The sequence below is a fragment of the Macaca fascicularis genome, chromosome 9, assembly GCF_037993035.2.
Source record: "Macaca fascicularis isolate 582-1 chromosome 9, T2T-MFA8v1.1".
NCBI lineage: Eukaryota > Metazoa > Chordata > Mammalia > Primates > Cercopithecidae > Macaca > Macaca fascicularis.
In genome coordinates, this window is record NC_088383.1 from 101,637,344 (window position 1) to 101,653,501 (window position 16,158).

The following is a 16,158-nucleotide window of genomic DNA, read 5'->3' on the forward strand; positions in this document are numbered from 1 at the left end:
AAAATGTTTAGATGAAGCCAATGCTGTTCTTAGAGAAAAATTTATAGCTGTAAAAACCAATATTAAAAAATAAGAAAAATCTCAAATTAATAACCCAAACTTCCATCATAAGGTTGGGTTCCATCATAATGAAAAAGAACAACTTAACCCAAAACAAGGAGAAGAAAGAAAGTAATAAAGATTAGATAGATGTAAATGTAACAGAAAAACAACAGAGAGGCCAGGGGCACTGGCTCACACCTGCAATCCCAGAAATTTGGGAAGCAAAGGCAGGCGGATCACCTGAGGTCAGGAGTTCAAGACCAGCCTGGCCAACATGGCAAACCCCATCTCTACTAAAAATATAAAAATTAGCCAGGCATGGTGGCGTGTGCCTGTAATCCTAGCTACTTGAGAGGCTGAAACAGTAGAATCGCTTGAACGCAGGAGGCCGAGGTTGCAGCGAGCCAAGATTGCGCTACTGCACTGCAGCCTGGGCAACAGCGCGAGACTCCATCTCAAAAAAAAAAAAAGAAAAAAAGAAAAAACAAAAACAATAGACAAAAAAAAAATCAATAAAACAGAGTTGGTTCTCTGAAAAGATCAACAAAAGTGACAAACCTTTCGCTAGAATGACCAAGAAAAAAACAAAGACTCAAATTACTCAATTCAAGAACAAGAGAGAACGTTACAGAACTAAAAATAAGAAAAAGTTAGGAACAATTTTATGTCAACAACTAAAACAATCTAAATGAAACACAACAAATTCCTAGAAAAACACAAACTATCAAAAGTAATTCAGATTTTCTATTTTTCTTTGAGGAGTTCTTTGGAGCTCTTTGTACTTACCTTCTGCCTCACCCCCGATTATAATCCTTGAGCCACTGCTCTAGATCTGCGGGCACGAACAGTGGCCTTCCTCTTTTGGAGTGATATCCTTGCTTTAAGAGCATGGTGCTGGGTGAGATGGCAGTCTCTGGTCTTGGCTTGCCTCTCTCAGTGTGGAGCCTCTCTGGTATGAGCAGGCCGAGGTGAGGGCAGCTGGGTCCCCAATATCGGTGGTTGTTATTACTGTGGTATAGCTTCTGTTCTATGACATCCTCCAGGGGCTGGGTGGATGAAGGAGGACTGGTTGGAAGAATGGAGCCCTTATTCTCTCTGCCACACTCACCTTGTTTTTTGGTTCTGCAACACAGTTGGGGTAGGGGTAAGAAATTCTGAATGCCTGCCCTTTCTTTGGCTCTTGACTGAAACCCTGGTGGGAAAGAGAGCCCCACCTTCTTAGCCACTCCCACCTGGGTAGATCTGTCACCTGAACAGGTGGTTGGGAAAAGGTGGTTGTGGGTCATGGGTCAAGGGCCACAAACTCTTACTGTTCTTACCAAGTATGCAGTAGATTTTCTTGGATAAATGTTTCTTCTTTTGCTGTATGCTCTTACGACAATTTTCAGAAATTCAAATGGTGTTTCTAAAAATAATTTTCATTAGTTAGAGTTGTTTCATTAGGGAACAGGTTTGTGGAATTAGGGTTGTTTCATTAAGGAACAGGTTTGTGGAATTAGGGTTGTTTTGTTAGGGAACAGGTTTGTGAATATCCTCACACTGTTATTGCAGAAGTGTATCCCCCTCAAATATTATTCTTGTTTTATTTTTTTTCCTAAATAGAGTTAACATCAATGTAAAAAAAAAGCCATTTTAAAATGTGTATTTCAGTGACATTTAGTACATTCAGAGTGCTGTGCAGCCATCGTCTCTATCTAGTTTTAAAACATTTTTCATCATTACAGAAAGAAACCTTGTACACATTAAATAGTCACTCTTCATTTTCTCTCTTCTTCTAGCCCCTGGCAACCAGTTTTCTGCTTTCTGTACTATGATTTTACCTATTTTGGATATTTCATGTAATAGAAGAATATAATATGTGGTTTTTGTGTGTGTCTGGCTTCTTCCACTTTAGCATGCTCATCTATATTGTAGCATGAATCAGTACTTGTTATGTCTGAAGTTTCATGTCCCCCCACCATAATTCATATATTAAAACCTAAATCACCAATGTGATAGTATTAGTAGGTAGGGCATTTGGGTGGTAGTTATGAGGGCACATCACTCATGAATGGGACTAGTAGTAGTCTTAGGAAAGAGAGAGAGAGATTCCGAGAGCTAGCTTGCCCCTTCTACCATGCGAGGATGCAGTTACAAGGCACCATCTATGAACCACAACTCACTAGACACTGAAACTGCTGTGATCTTGTACTTCCCAACCTCCAGAGCTGTGAGAAAGAAATTTCTGTTGTCTGTAAGCTACCCAGTCTACAGTATTTAGTTATAGCAGTCCATATGGACAGCTATGTGGGCAATATCAAGAAAAACCCTGTCTCAAGGAAAAAAGTACTATTCTTTTTATGGCTGCATAATTCTCATTATATAGACATTCCACATTTTATTTATTCATTCATTCATTGATGGACATTTGTTTCTACCTTTCGGTGGTTGAGAATATGCTGCTATGAACATTCATGTACAAATTTTAGTTGAATGCCTATGTTCAGTGTTTGGGGGAATCACCTAAGAGTGGAATTGTTGGGTCAAATGGTAATTCTGTATTTAACTTTTAGAATCTGTTTTGTGAAGTGTCAATAGTTTGGAGTACACAAGTCTCTGAAACTGCCTTTCATTGTTGAAGATACAAGCTCGACTTAACAACATCTTTTTTTCCTGACTTTAGCAGGGGAAACCTTTAGTATTTCTTTATCAGGATAACTCTGGCTTGTGGGCATTTTTTTTTTGTTTTGTTTTTTGAGATAGAGTCTCACTCTGTTGTCCAGGCTGGAGTGCAGTGGTACGATCTCAGCTCACTGCAACCTCTGCCTCCTGGGTTCAAGTGTTTCTCCTGCCTTGGTCTCCTGAGTAGGTGGGTGCCCACCACCATGCCTGGCTAATTTTTGTATTTTTTTTAGTAGAGACAGGGTTTCACCATGTTGGCCAGGTTGGTCTTGAACTCCTGACCTCAGTTGATCCGCCCACCTCGGCTTCCCAAAGTGCTGGGATTATAGGCGTGACCCACTGCGTGAGGACCAGCTCTGGCTTTTGAGCTGAGGTATTTGTATTTTATCATGTTAAGGAATTATTCACCAATACTGCTTTTATTAGCAAGAAAGGCTGTTTAATTTTGTCAGATGTTTCTTCTGCATCTGTGGAGATGGTCATATGATTTTTTCTTATTTGCTCCATCAGTATGATTGAGTTTATTAATGGATTTCCTATTATTGAAATAGTCCTGCTTCTTAGTATAAACCCCATTTGGTCATGATGATTTGCTCTTTCAATGTGTTTTTGAATTCTGTTGGCTAGTATGCTTTTAAAGATTTTTTGCATTGATATTTATAAGCGAGATTGCTTTGTAGTTTGCACTTCGGTGCACTTTGCACATTGGTGCAGACTTTTTCAGATCTTTGAATCAATGTTACACTCATTTCATTAAACAAAATTGGAAGTTTTTCTTTTTTTGGCATTATATAATTAGTGTTGGTGTTATCTTTTTTTTTTTTTTTTGATATGGTGTCTTGCTGTGTTGCCAGGCTGGAGTGCAGTGATGCGATCTCGGCTCACTGCAACCTCCGACTCCCTGGTTCAAAGCGATTTTCCTGCCTCAGCCTCCTGAGTAGCTGGGATTACAGGCACGTGCCATCACACCCAACTAATTTTTGTATTTTTAGTAGAGATGGGGTTTCATCATGTTGACCAGGATGGTGTCGATCTCCTGACCTTGTGATCCACCTACCTTGGCCTCCCAAAGTGCTGGGATTACAGGTGTGAGCCACCGCGCCTGGCTGATGTTATCTATTTTTTAAAGTTTCTCTGAATTACCCCTGTGAAAATCAATGGATCTGGTGCTTTTGGTAGAGGAGTCTTTTAACTCTTTTTTCTGTTTCTTCTGTGATAATTGGTCTGTTTTAGACTTTCTCTCTGGAGGGTCAATAAGTTGTATTCTTTTGAAAAATTATTTCTTCAAGTTTATCAAATTTGAGTAGACTTGTGCAGTCTTACTAAAAATAAGATTTTGGCCCAGCACGGTGACTCATGCCTATAATCACAGCACTTTGGGAGGCTGAAGTGGGAGGATCATTTGTGCCCAGGTGTTTGAGACCAGTCTGGGCAACATAGGGAAACCCATTATCTACAACAAACAAACAAAAACTACATTAGCTGGACACCTGTGGTCTCAGCTACTTGAGAGGCTGAGGTGGGAGGTTGGGGCTGGAGTGAGCTATGATTATGTTCCTGCACTCCTGCCTGGGCAACAGAATAAGACCCTGTCTCAAAAAAAAAAAAAAAAAGTATAGGCCTGTTGTGGTGGCTCACGCCAGTAATCCCAGCACTTTGGGAGACTGAGGCTGGAGGATCACTTGAGTCCATGAGATCGAGACCAGCTTGGCCAACATGATGAAACCCTGTCTCTACTGAAAATGCAAAAATTAGTGGGTGTGGTGGTGGACACCTGTAATCCTAGCCATTCCGGAGGCTGAGGCAGGTGAATTGCTTGAGCCTGGAAGGTGGAGGTTGCAGTGAGACGAGATCGGCTGAGGCAGGTGAATTGCTTGAGCCTGGAAGGTGGAGGTTGCAGTGAGACGAGATCGTGCCACTGTACTCCAGCCTGAGTGACAGAGCGAGATTCTGTCTCAAAGAAAAATAACAATAATAATAATAATTTCTTCTCTTTCAATGGTTATATCCCACTTGTCAGTCCTAATTTTAGTATTTTTTGTATTTAAATTTAAATTTTGTGTATTTGTAATTTCAGTCATTGTTTTCCCCTTTTGTTTGGTTAACTAGTGGTTTTTCTGTTTTGCTGATTTTTTTAAAAAGCTGTTTTTGGATTTAGTAGTTCCACACATTTTCTATTTTCTAGCTCATTCTTTTCTGCTTTTATTTTTAATGATTCTTTCCATTCTTTTTTTTTTTTTTTTTTTTTGAGACGGAGTCTCGCTGTGTCGCCCAGGCTGGAGTGCAGTGGCCGGATCTCAGCTCACTGCAAGCTCTGCCTCCCGGGTTTTTATGCCATTCTCCTGCCTCAGCCTCCCGAGTAGCCGGTACTACAGGCGCCCGCCACCTCGCCCGGCTAGTTTTTTGTATTTTTTAGTAGAGACGGGGTTTCACCGTGTTAGCCAGGATGGTCTCGAACTCCTGACCTCGTGATCCACCCGTCTTGGCCTCCCAAAGTGCTGGGATTACAGGCTTGAGCCACCGCGCCTGGCCGATTCTTTCCATTCTTTTATTCTTTTCCTGGCTTTTTGCATTCTGTACCTAATTCATTTATTGATGTTATTATTTAATGCTATTCTTCCTCACTGACAATTGCTCTAGGTGTATTCTACATGTTCTGCTATATCTCCCTTATTGCCCCTTTAAAGCAGTTCTGCTGTATTTCTTTCCCCTTTGATCCAAAAGTTTTTTCATAGTGTGTGTTTTTTTATAACTTTCCAAGTGTAGAGAGTCTTTTTTATTTGTTAAATTTTGCTACTGATTTCTAGTTTTATTACATTATAGTTAGCTTAGTCTGTTTTTATTCTATTCTTTAAAATTAATTGAGGTTTTATTAGTGGCTTAATATATGGTTAGTTTTCATGAGCATTCTATGTGCTCTTGAAAATAAAGTATGCTTTTTTATTAGGCTTCATAGTTTTATACACATACATGTCTTATTAATTAAGTTCATTATATCTTCTAAACTCTCATGTTATTTTTTACCTGATCATTCTTGGATTGAGAAAGGTATGTTAAAGTCCCCTTTTATTAACTTGTTTCTCTTTCTTCTTGCATCTCCTATAGTTTCTGTTCGATGAGTTTGGTTTTGAATTTTAGGGTGTATAAATATTAATGTTATACCTTTATTTTGAAAAATAAAGATATTTATAGACTTTATAGTCTTTAGCATTATAAATTAGTGCATTATAAATGCACAAATAATAAGTGCAAATTCAATTAATTTTCTGTTTTGTTTTCTATGATTGAGCAGTATTCTTTTTGTTTTGCTGTGAAGTTAGCCCTTCAGTGAATTTCTTCTTAACTGTAGATTAAGATTCCTGTAAAAGACTTGGGTTAAGCATATAGTTCATCTTGTAAGCTGTTATGCAAAGTGCACATTAGATCTGCTCTAGTCAGTCTGATATTTTTGTTTAATTTTCTAAAGTTTTCTAGGAAAGCAGTCTATTTTTGCATTCATTAATCTACTTAATTGTTTAAACTTTTTGAATTAAAATTTATTTTCGCAATTCAATTTATCCTAGAGGACAAATACAATTAAATATAGTGAGTATTTTCATTTCTCATTTTTTGCATTTTACCAAATGCCCAAAAGTCAACAGGAAGAGATACCTCTTTGGTCAGGAATGTAAAAACAGGAAGGAGGAAGTCTATTGCAAATCTGTGTTGGCTGATTATGAATTCAGGTTTCACCATGGAGGATGTTCATTAATGATCATCAGTGTGCTGTGCTGTTATCCAGAATTACAGTGAGTATTAATGTCAGTAATACAGAATGTCAACACTAGTTATAGGAAGCAATGTTGACTAACACATGGCACTAGACTTTTTCCTGTGCATGGAAACAGGATACTATTTGTGAGAACAAGTCAAGTAAAATTCAACATCAGAAATACAGAGAAAATCGTTCTTCACTTTTTTGCTTTTGCTTGCTCTTGATGCTTTGAAGGGTCATATAATCCTTTAAGATATGAATGTGTCTTTTAAGAAACATATTAAGGTATATCAATTCTGTCATTAAAAATTCTTTGACAGAATGTCTTCAAATAAATTAGAGGAAGCATCTGGGCATTATTTTATAAAGCATTTTATGAGCACATGTACCAAACTAGATGAAATATTTCATGGAAAAGCACATAGAATGTGAGTATTATGTAAACAAGAAATATTTTTCAGTATTCTGCGGTGAAAGGAATTGGATTCTGGGCCAGGCGCAGTGGCTCATGCCTGTAATACCAGCACTTTGGGAGGCTGAAGGTGGGCAGATCGCTTGAGGTCAAGAGTTTGAGACCAGCCTGGTCAACATGGTGAAACCCCATCTCTACTAAAATATTAAAAAATTAACCAGGTGTGTTGGTACATGCCTGTAATCCCAGCTACTTGGGAGGCTGAGGCAGGAGAATTGCTGGAACTGGGGAGGTGGAGGTTGCAGTGAGCTGGGATCGCACCATTGTACTTCAGCCTGGGCGACAGAGTGAGACCCTGTCACAAAAAAAAAAAAAAAAAAAAAAAAAAAAAGAATTTTGAATTCTATGTATATACATTGTTTCCCCACTTTAGTTGCTAGAAACTCTCAGTTATTCTGCAGCTACAGGATATAGCATTGGTTTGAATACCAAGCAACAATATTTTAGGATACTTACCTTAACTTCAGTTTTTTAGTTAGCAGTACAATATTGTTGATGTTTTGAAAAAACTAAAAGTGTGTAAAATTTATATGACATACCATCATCATCATCGTCAGTCTGGTGACCTCTTTGACATGCTATTTTCCTCAGGAGTCTAGTAACGTAAACCATGTCTTGACCCTTATTTCTGGATTACTATGTGGTAGGGCTTCCCAGCATTCTTTATGTTATGACACAAACAGAAAATTAGATCGAGAGCTGAGATGATCAATATTGTGGTATTCTCATAACTTACTCATTTGGGAAGATATGCTCTAACGTACTAGTCAGATGAAGGTGTCTGTAAACCTTTTTTTTTTTTTTTTGAGACGGAGTCTCGCTCTGTCGCCCAGGCTGGAGTGCAGTGGCCAGATCTCAGCTCACTGCAAGCTCCGCCTCCCGGGTTTACGCCATTCTTCTGCCTCAGCCTCCCGAGTAGCTGGGACTACAGGCGCCCGCCACGTCGCCCGGCTAATTTTTTGTATTTTTGAGTAGAGACGGGGTTTCACCATGTTAGCCAGGATGGTCTCGATTTCCTGACCTCGTGATCCGCCCGTCTCGGCCTCCCAAAGTGCTGGGATTACAGGCTTGAGCCACCGCGCCCGGCCTGTAAACCTTTTTTATTTGTAAGAAATGTGTGTGTGTGTGTGTGTGCACTCACCCACACATGCACACCCATGTGAGCGTCTTTGTCCAGGATTTAAAAAACATTTGTAGTTGTGGTTAATCAAACCAACTTGAGTTAGCTTAGAAAAAAATGAAAAAATAAATGGTGAAGGTAACTGGGGTATTTTATAAAAATTTTAGGGCAGCCAAACTTTTTGAAAGACTGGAACAGAGAAGTGGAAAACCATGTTTCTTTCTATTTCTCCTTGATAACTTCCTTTGTCTTCATCCTTCTGTGAAGTCTGACTTTCTCTGCTTCTCTCTGTGCTTGGTGGAGGATGACCACCTATAGCTTTTATATGTTACACACATACCTGACTATATGAATTCCAGTTAATTTAAAATTCCTGGGAGTATATCAGATTGTACACCCCTGTTACAGTGATTGAAGTACACCCCTACTTTGATTGAAAGACACTATGCTGCTTGTCCAACCTTGTCAATGGGTAGCAGCTCTCAGAGAGAAGGTATGTATTATAGCAGTGTTTGTGCACTTTCCTAGGGAGAAATATAACTTTGATTGTAACTATAATCAGTTATTATATATAACTTTGATATGACTATAACTTTGATTATAGAAGAGTCATGCTATCCCCAGGCACAGCCTAAATAAAGATTAAGAATCACTGTATGGGAGTTACAGTGAAATTCCCAGTAACAACAGATATCTTTCATACCAGTTAAACTGTTTGAATTATACACAATGCCATGTTCTTTTCTGTCTGTCTTTACCCATGATTGAATACCCTCTTCCTCCTTTCTCTACCAATTCAAATACTACCTATTTTTGAACTCTCCTATTTCCTCCATGAAATGTTTGCATCTTAGAATACTGCATTCTACGTGGATATGCACACACATATATTTTATATGTCTGGATTCTTATAGCATGAACTTTTAAAGTGCTACACAGCGTTTTTTTTGTTGTTTGTAAATGTATGTCTTTGTATATGAATAAGTATATTTTGACTATAGGCCTAATTAGATTCCCCCTGAGACCTGTGATTTCATACATATCTCATGAGTTCCTACTGTGTTACATAACAGAATGCCATGAGTACAGTAGATTTAGTAAATCCTTTTGGACTGAATTAATGAAAAGCAAAAACTTTCTTTATAGAAAAACTTAAAAAATATAGAAGAATAGAGAGCAGAAAAAAATCACTTTTATTCCCACTAAAGGATAATCATTGTTGACATTAATTTGAGTTTTTTCTATGTATAGTGGGCATGTAGTAAATATTGAATATTTATTGAGCAAAGTTATGTTATTCAACATATTAAATGATGATTACTATTAAATAGTAGTAAAGTGAAGCAGTGGCTACATTGTATATAATTTTCATCCTGTTTTTTTCACCGAAATAAAAATACAATTTTTTTGATTATAAAAATACTAAATATTCGTTTAAACATTCAGAACAAATGTGTATGTATAAAAATCACTTAAAACTTATGGAGTAACCAAAAGTACTCCATATTTGATGTGTGTATTTCTGAGTTTGTCCTGTGAGTATATCTGTATTTGTGTGTTCATGTTTTTTAATTTAATATTGGCAATGCCTATTATAATGTTATAAGCTCTCTGTAAGGTAATTCTTTATGGTTGATTAATATTTTAAAGTTCATATATCTTAGCTTATTATTTCCTTATGTTGCACATTTAAGTGGTTCTCATTTTGTGTGAAATTTTATGAAAATAATATTAAATCTAAAATAATTTCTTAGTCAAGATCTTCATTCCTGGAGATAAAAGTAATCATGTAGGTAATTATAATAGCTAACATCTATTGAACATTTACTATGTGCCAATGTTTTAAACACTTAAATGCATTATTTAATCTTAACAAGAAGCAAATCAGGTACCATTGTTATACCCATTTGCAGCTGAGGAAATTGAGGTAGGGATAGATAGATTAGGTCATTTGCCCCCTGCACTCAGTAATTGGTAGAGCTAGATGTGGATGCAGGCCATTTGACTCCGGAGCCTACGCTCTTAATCACTGTGCTTTGCCTTTTAACCTGGAGTATCAGATGGTGAAAGCTGCAGTGTCAAAACATTATTAAATTTTAACCTAAAAAAGAGAGAGGGTTTAAAGAATGTGACCAGAATTGCACTCAGGAAGGGAGGATCCTGTATGACCAACCTGTGCTAGGGCAGAGGAGGCTCAGATCTTGAGATGAACTTACAGTAAAGTGATGTAGGTTCCTTCTTCCTCTGCAGTTCCCGGACAGGCCTCCAGTAGCTTTAGTGAGACCAATCTCCAGTTCGTTTTCCTTAGGAGATAGGGGCTGCTTAGTGTAAGAAAAATCACTGACACTTTTATCCTATGCATACCGCTTTTCCTTTCTCAATGATGGAAAAAACAAAGCAATGCGATCTTTTCCTACCTTCCCTTTTCATTGATACCCTCATTCATTCATTCCGGAGGTAAAAAAGAACTTAAACCAAGTTTGCTTTTAGGGCTGTCTTACTAGAAGGGATGGTTCTTTTTAGTTTGATAGAGCAAGCCTAATAGAATCTGCATAATGATTTTTTGTTTTTTGTTTTTGTCATCCCTGAATGGGAAGGCAGGCAACCACCTTTTGTGGTTTGTAAGGGAGTGTATGTATTGATGTTTTGGTATTGCCCACTTCATTGTGCAGGAGCTTAATTTGAAGAGAATTCGTTACTACAGGCATTGCCATAATAATCAGAAAGGTACTGTGGAAATCAGCAATGAATGTATTACTGACATTGAACATAAATAATATCAGCAACTGAATGACGATTTTTGCAGTCATGTCCTTTTACCTTTTTTTTTTTTTTCCTGTAATATCCTTCAACATTCCTTATGAGTCTTAAGATTTGTATTGTATACCTAGCTCTGGCCTTTTAGAAGCCACATGGTGTTGAATAAATCCCTTAACTTCTTTGAGGCTCATTTTCTTCGTCTGTGACATAGATGTAAAACCAGTTGTCCTTTATACTTCTCTAGGTTCTTGATATCAAATGCAGTGATGTATGCAGAATTGCTTTGTAGATTGCAAAGCACTAATATGGATGGAAAAAGATGATTTTTATTTTTTGTTTTGTTATTTATATTCTGCTTTTGAGTGGGAATTGCCCTTTTTCAACTTCTTGTTTTCTTTCTGATTCTTCTGCAGTGCTGAGAAATGACCAATGAAAGTGGACTGTGTGGTCAGGGACAGTGATGGGAGTTGGGATCAGCCTTATATCACTAACTATTTTTGTTTTCCTCCATACTACTTCTGGATATACTTATATGGCAAAATTCTTTTTTTTTTTTTTTTTTTTTTTTTGAGACGGAGTCTCACGCTGTTGCCCAGGCTGGAGTGCAGTGGCGCGATCTCGGCTCACTGCAAGCTCCGCCTCCCGGGTTCCCGCCATTCTCCTGCCTCAGCCTCCTGAGTAGCTGGGACTACAGGCGCCCGCCACCGCGCCCGGCTAATTTTTTGTATTTTTAGTAGAGACGGGGTTTCACTGTGGTCTCGATCTCCTGACCTTGTGATCCGCCCGCCTCGGCCTCCCAAAGTGCTGGGATTACAGGCTTGAGCCACCGCGCCCGGCCGGCAAAATTCTTTTGCTTTGGAAAACATTTAGCAAATTAAATGTGTGTATATATATTGCATATTTAGTTTTAAAAATGTATTTTGTTATTATGAAAAGGATATGTCTTTAGGTAAAAATAATACAAACCTTATGTTACATAGATAATGCAGATAGTTCCAGTTATCTGGTCTGTGGGCAAAAAGCAAGCACTTAAGGTCTTCAGCTCCAATCTTTTGTTCCATTTCCTATTGCTGGAATTTTCTATTCATTTCTTCTTGTTGGATAATTAAACTGGATGATGGTAGAGATGGTAAACCGGCATTTATTTATCCTTGCCCTGCTCAGCCTTGGGAGTGGATGAATTCTAGCTGGTGGATTGACTGCTTTTGTTTGTTTGCCATGTTATGGTTTAGGTTTTTCTGAGCATCTGCATCAGTAATTTGAAGTTGCTACAGTACTGATGGTGAGGTGACTGCTGATCTTGAGTCTCATCTACTTGATTTTCCTTATCCTCTTCATTGCAGTTCTTTCTAGGTTGTCTTTGGCAAGAAAGGTCCCTGTGGACATCTCCTTTTGGTAATGATGCCAAGCAGGCACATGAAGGTCCAAGACAGAGAAGAGGGCAAAAGAAGACAGCAAAAAAAGGGGCCTTAAACTTGATCCTAGGACTTTATAGGCTCCCCCTTTCCCATGATTCTTCCCTTAGGGTGGACTTTCCGCATGCCCAGTGCCCTCCTTACCCTTTGGAATTGAGCACACGCAGTGTGTTTAGGGAGTGATACGCATGCCCATCTGAGGTTTCCTTTCCTGTTTTGGTGGAGTGCGCCCCTGGAAGATCATACTTCACCATTTTTGTCTCTTATCACACATGCATGCCTAGGAAGTGGCTTCTTCCTGGGGGTGCCAAATTATCATTTTTAGAGAGACAATGCGATAGTTCTCAAACTATCACCTGACATTTCTGGTGGGTGGCGGGGAGAGCCCTCTCCTGCCCTGCCCATGCCTATTTACTTGTAACAGTGACAAATGTGTTGTTTTTTTAAGCCAGGTTTTTCTCAATATACCTTAAAGGTTTTAAAATGGTTTTATACCTAGTCAAGTTAAGATTTTTAAGAACTTCATTTTTAATTTGTAATAAGAGCTTATCACTTTTTTTCAAAGAAATCAGCAAACTGAGGCCACTTGTTAATAAAAGTCTTTAGAAATATATATATATTTCAGGGGGTTCTTTGTTTCAAAGTTAGAATTAAATATATTTGCATCTGGCTTTCGTTTTTAAAATTTTCTGCAATTTAGTAAAGTTCTTGCTTCCACCTCAGGATATACTTTACACAATGTTGTCTTTGCCAGGACTGCCAAAAATTATCTTTTTAAACATTAACTTTGCTTAATATTTTCCCCCTATAAAATGCTAATGTTATTATATAGTTTAGAAGTAGGTTAAAAGGCTTATAGAGGCCAGTTGTGGTGGTTCACACCTGTAATCCCAGCACTTTGGAAGGCTGAGACTGGAGGATCCCTCGAGACTAGCCTGGGCAACATAGGGAGACCACGTCCCTGCAGAATTTTAAGAAAATTAGTTGGGCGTGGTGGTGCACACCTGTGGTCAAAGCTACTGGAGAGGCTGAGGTGAGAGGATCACTTGGGCCTGAGGTCGAACCTGCAGTGGGCTGTGATCACACCACTGCACTCCAGCCTGGGCAACAGAGTAAGACTCTGTCTCTAAAAGAGAAAAAAAAACTCATAGGTCTGTTAGAAAATTTAGGTTATTTTTCATTCAGTAATTTCAGTATTATCCTCATATATGACATCTAACATGAATAAATCATAACAAATCATCTTTTGTAGATTTTCTAGTGCTGATGGAGAAGACAAGTAAAATATGTTTTTGTTTGTATTTGATTGATATTCAATTCCTTGTGGATCTTATCCATCAGTACTGATTTCTCATCAGTTTTCATATATGTAACTTTTATATATTTATTGTAAATTCAAACACTGATTTTAAGATATTCTTTAGTAAAATTATTATATGTGTTCTTTCAATATTTGAATGCCTGTTGTATGTCAGGTACTCTGTAATGTATAAAAGTTTATTCTGTGCTATGTTGTTTATACTTACCCATAGGAGCCTAGAATTGCCAGATAGTTTTTGTGCTGTTTATAATTCTGTTCTATGCTTTTTTAAAAAAAGTTATATTAAAGCAATAGGTAACAGGGTAAAACCACTTCAAAAAATGGGGAAATTTTATTTTTATTTTGATTTCATAATACTTAGTTGTTGATCAGGTTGAGTATGAGATTCACATCATATTTTGATGCAGTACTAAAGGAAAACACAGTCATCTTGGTTTTTGTAGGAATTTGTTTCCGGGAACCGGCGTGAATACCAAAATCCATGGATGGTGTAGTCTCCTATATAAAATGGTATAATATTTACATATAACCTATGCATATCCTCCTATGTACTTTAAGTCATCTCTAGATTACATATAATACCTAATAACAATGTAAATGTTGTGTAAATAGTGGTTTACTGTATTGGATAGAGAATAATGGCAAGAACAAAAGTTTGTACGTGTTTAGTATAGACGCAACCACCCATTTTTTTTCCTCGAATATTTTCCATCTGTGGCTGGTTGAATCCAGGGATACGGAACCCCCAGATACAGAGGGCCGACTGTACTTGGATTTCTAGAGGTTACTTTTTGGTAAAGGGTGCCCTCTAGTGAGCCTGTTTTTTTTATTAAGATTTGTAGTTTATATCCTCACAACACTTGTGAATTGGATGTAGAAATAGAAGACACCTTCAGTTCTCAAGGACCTTAGAAGATAAAATATACACTAAGTAGGGGGAGAGTAAGTTTGATGTGTTGTACATATTAATAAAAGATAATGTAATATAGACCTTATGTAAAAAAAAAAAACTGGGAAAATTCCTGGTAATGGGAAAGTTATCCAGTATAGCTATTTACGAAATTAGCATTAAGGAGCTGTCTGGAGCTGAAATTTGAAGGCAGTTTAAAATTAGTATTGAAGCATGTAGAGGGGAAAGGGCATCCAGGGGGTAGAAAATAAGTTTAGGACAGCATCAAAAAGCATTAGTGCCAAAAGGGAAAAAAATGGAGAAAAAAGGAATTATCTTGGGAAAGATTTTAAATTTAATACTATTTTAAATATTTTATGCAAGTTTCCAACTAATTTGTATTCTACATGAAAACTTTTTTTTTTTTTTTTTTTTTTTAGGAATTCAGGAAAGACTTGGCTGGGCAGTTGTAGGTTGGGGTCTCTTATGTGGTTGTAGTCAAATGGATATTGGTTGCTGTCAGCTACCTGCTGGGACTGAAGTAATCTGAAGGCTCAACTGTACTAGACAGCCAAGATGGCTCACTCACATTGCTGGCAGTTGCTGTGGCTGTCATTTGGGAGTGGCTACATGTGGCCTCTCCAGCTTGTCATTTTTAGGATAGTCAGATTTCTTACATAGTGGATGGCTTTCTCCAGATTAAGTGTCTAAAGGAGGCAGGTAGATATTGCATGGCCTTTTCTAGTCTTTGAAGTCACATAGTGTCACTTCTGTCATATTCCATTGGTGAAAGTAGTCACAAGCCTGCCCAGATTAAAGGAAGGGAGTGTAGACCCTTCCTCTTATTATAAGATGTGCAAAGAATTTTGGACCTATGTCATAATACTACTTCATTTACTTTCTTGCCTCTCTGAAGAATAGGTTCAGTGTAGGTAAATTTTAATGATTTAAGGAATAATTGTGCTCTGTATTAAAGTTGCCTGTGTATATGCCTGTTTTCTGCACTTCATTTTCAGTTTCTATTGCTTATGCACTTACACAGTACTTGATATTGGTAGAAGGAATCTTTTCTTGACCTACCTATTATTTCCTTGGAGCGATTGTATTTCTTATTTGCTTCTGGATTGCAGAGTATCAGCAATATAGTTTGACTGTGTCCCCACTCAAATCTCTTCTTAAATTGTAGTTCCCATAATCCCCACTTGTCATGAGAGGGACCAAGTGGAGATATTGAATCATGGGGATGGTTTCTCCCATCCTGTTCTCTTGATAGTAAGTTCTTATGAAATCTGATGGTTTTATAAGGGGCTTCCCCCTTTGCTTGGCTCTCATTCTTCTTCTCCAGGCTGCCATGTGAAGAAGAACATGTTGGCCTTTTCTTCTGCCATGATTGTAAGTTTCCTGAGGCCTCCACAGACATGTGAAACTGTGAGTCCATTAAATCTCTTTTTCTTTATCAATCCCCCAGTCTCGAGTATGTCTTTATTAGCAGCATGAGGACAGACTAACACAATCAGGGAATGTTATGGGAAGGTTGTTATTCATGTTTGCTGTATTTGATAAAATGGTTGAAAAAATGTTAGGAGTACTGGATATGATACTTTTATATAGATTTTTTTCTTAGTATTTCATATTGTTGACTACTGTAGTAGAAATATTTTTATTCCAAGATTGAGTGGCTACTTTGAGCAGACCTTTTGTGCATTTAAGATAGGGAGGTGGTG

General features: G+C 37.8%; 1 protein-coding gene across 10 annotated transcripts in view; it reads left to right on the forward strand.

The window, feature by feature from the left end:
• The window catches only part of EXOC6 (exocyst complex component 6), a 216,714-nt gene that overhangs the window by 22,698 nt on the left and 177,858 nt on the right, over positions 1-16,158 (forward strand). For 2 of the 10 annotated variants that reach the window (XR_012417949.1, XM_065521150.2), the window contains exon 2: positions 6,338-6,491. The exons of the other annotated variants lie outside the window; for them this stretch is intronic. Coding sequence is in view for 1 of the 2 variants with exons in the window: in XM_065521150.2 (XP_065377222.1) it covers positions 6,338-6,491 (154 nt within the window). In the remaining variant the exon portion in view is untranslated. The remainder of the gene's footprint in view (positions 1-6,337; positions 6,492-16,158) is intronic. 10 annotated transcript variants of the gene reach the window in all.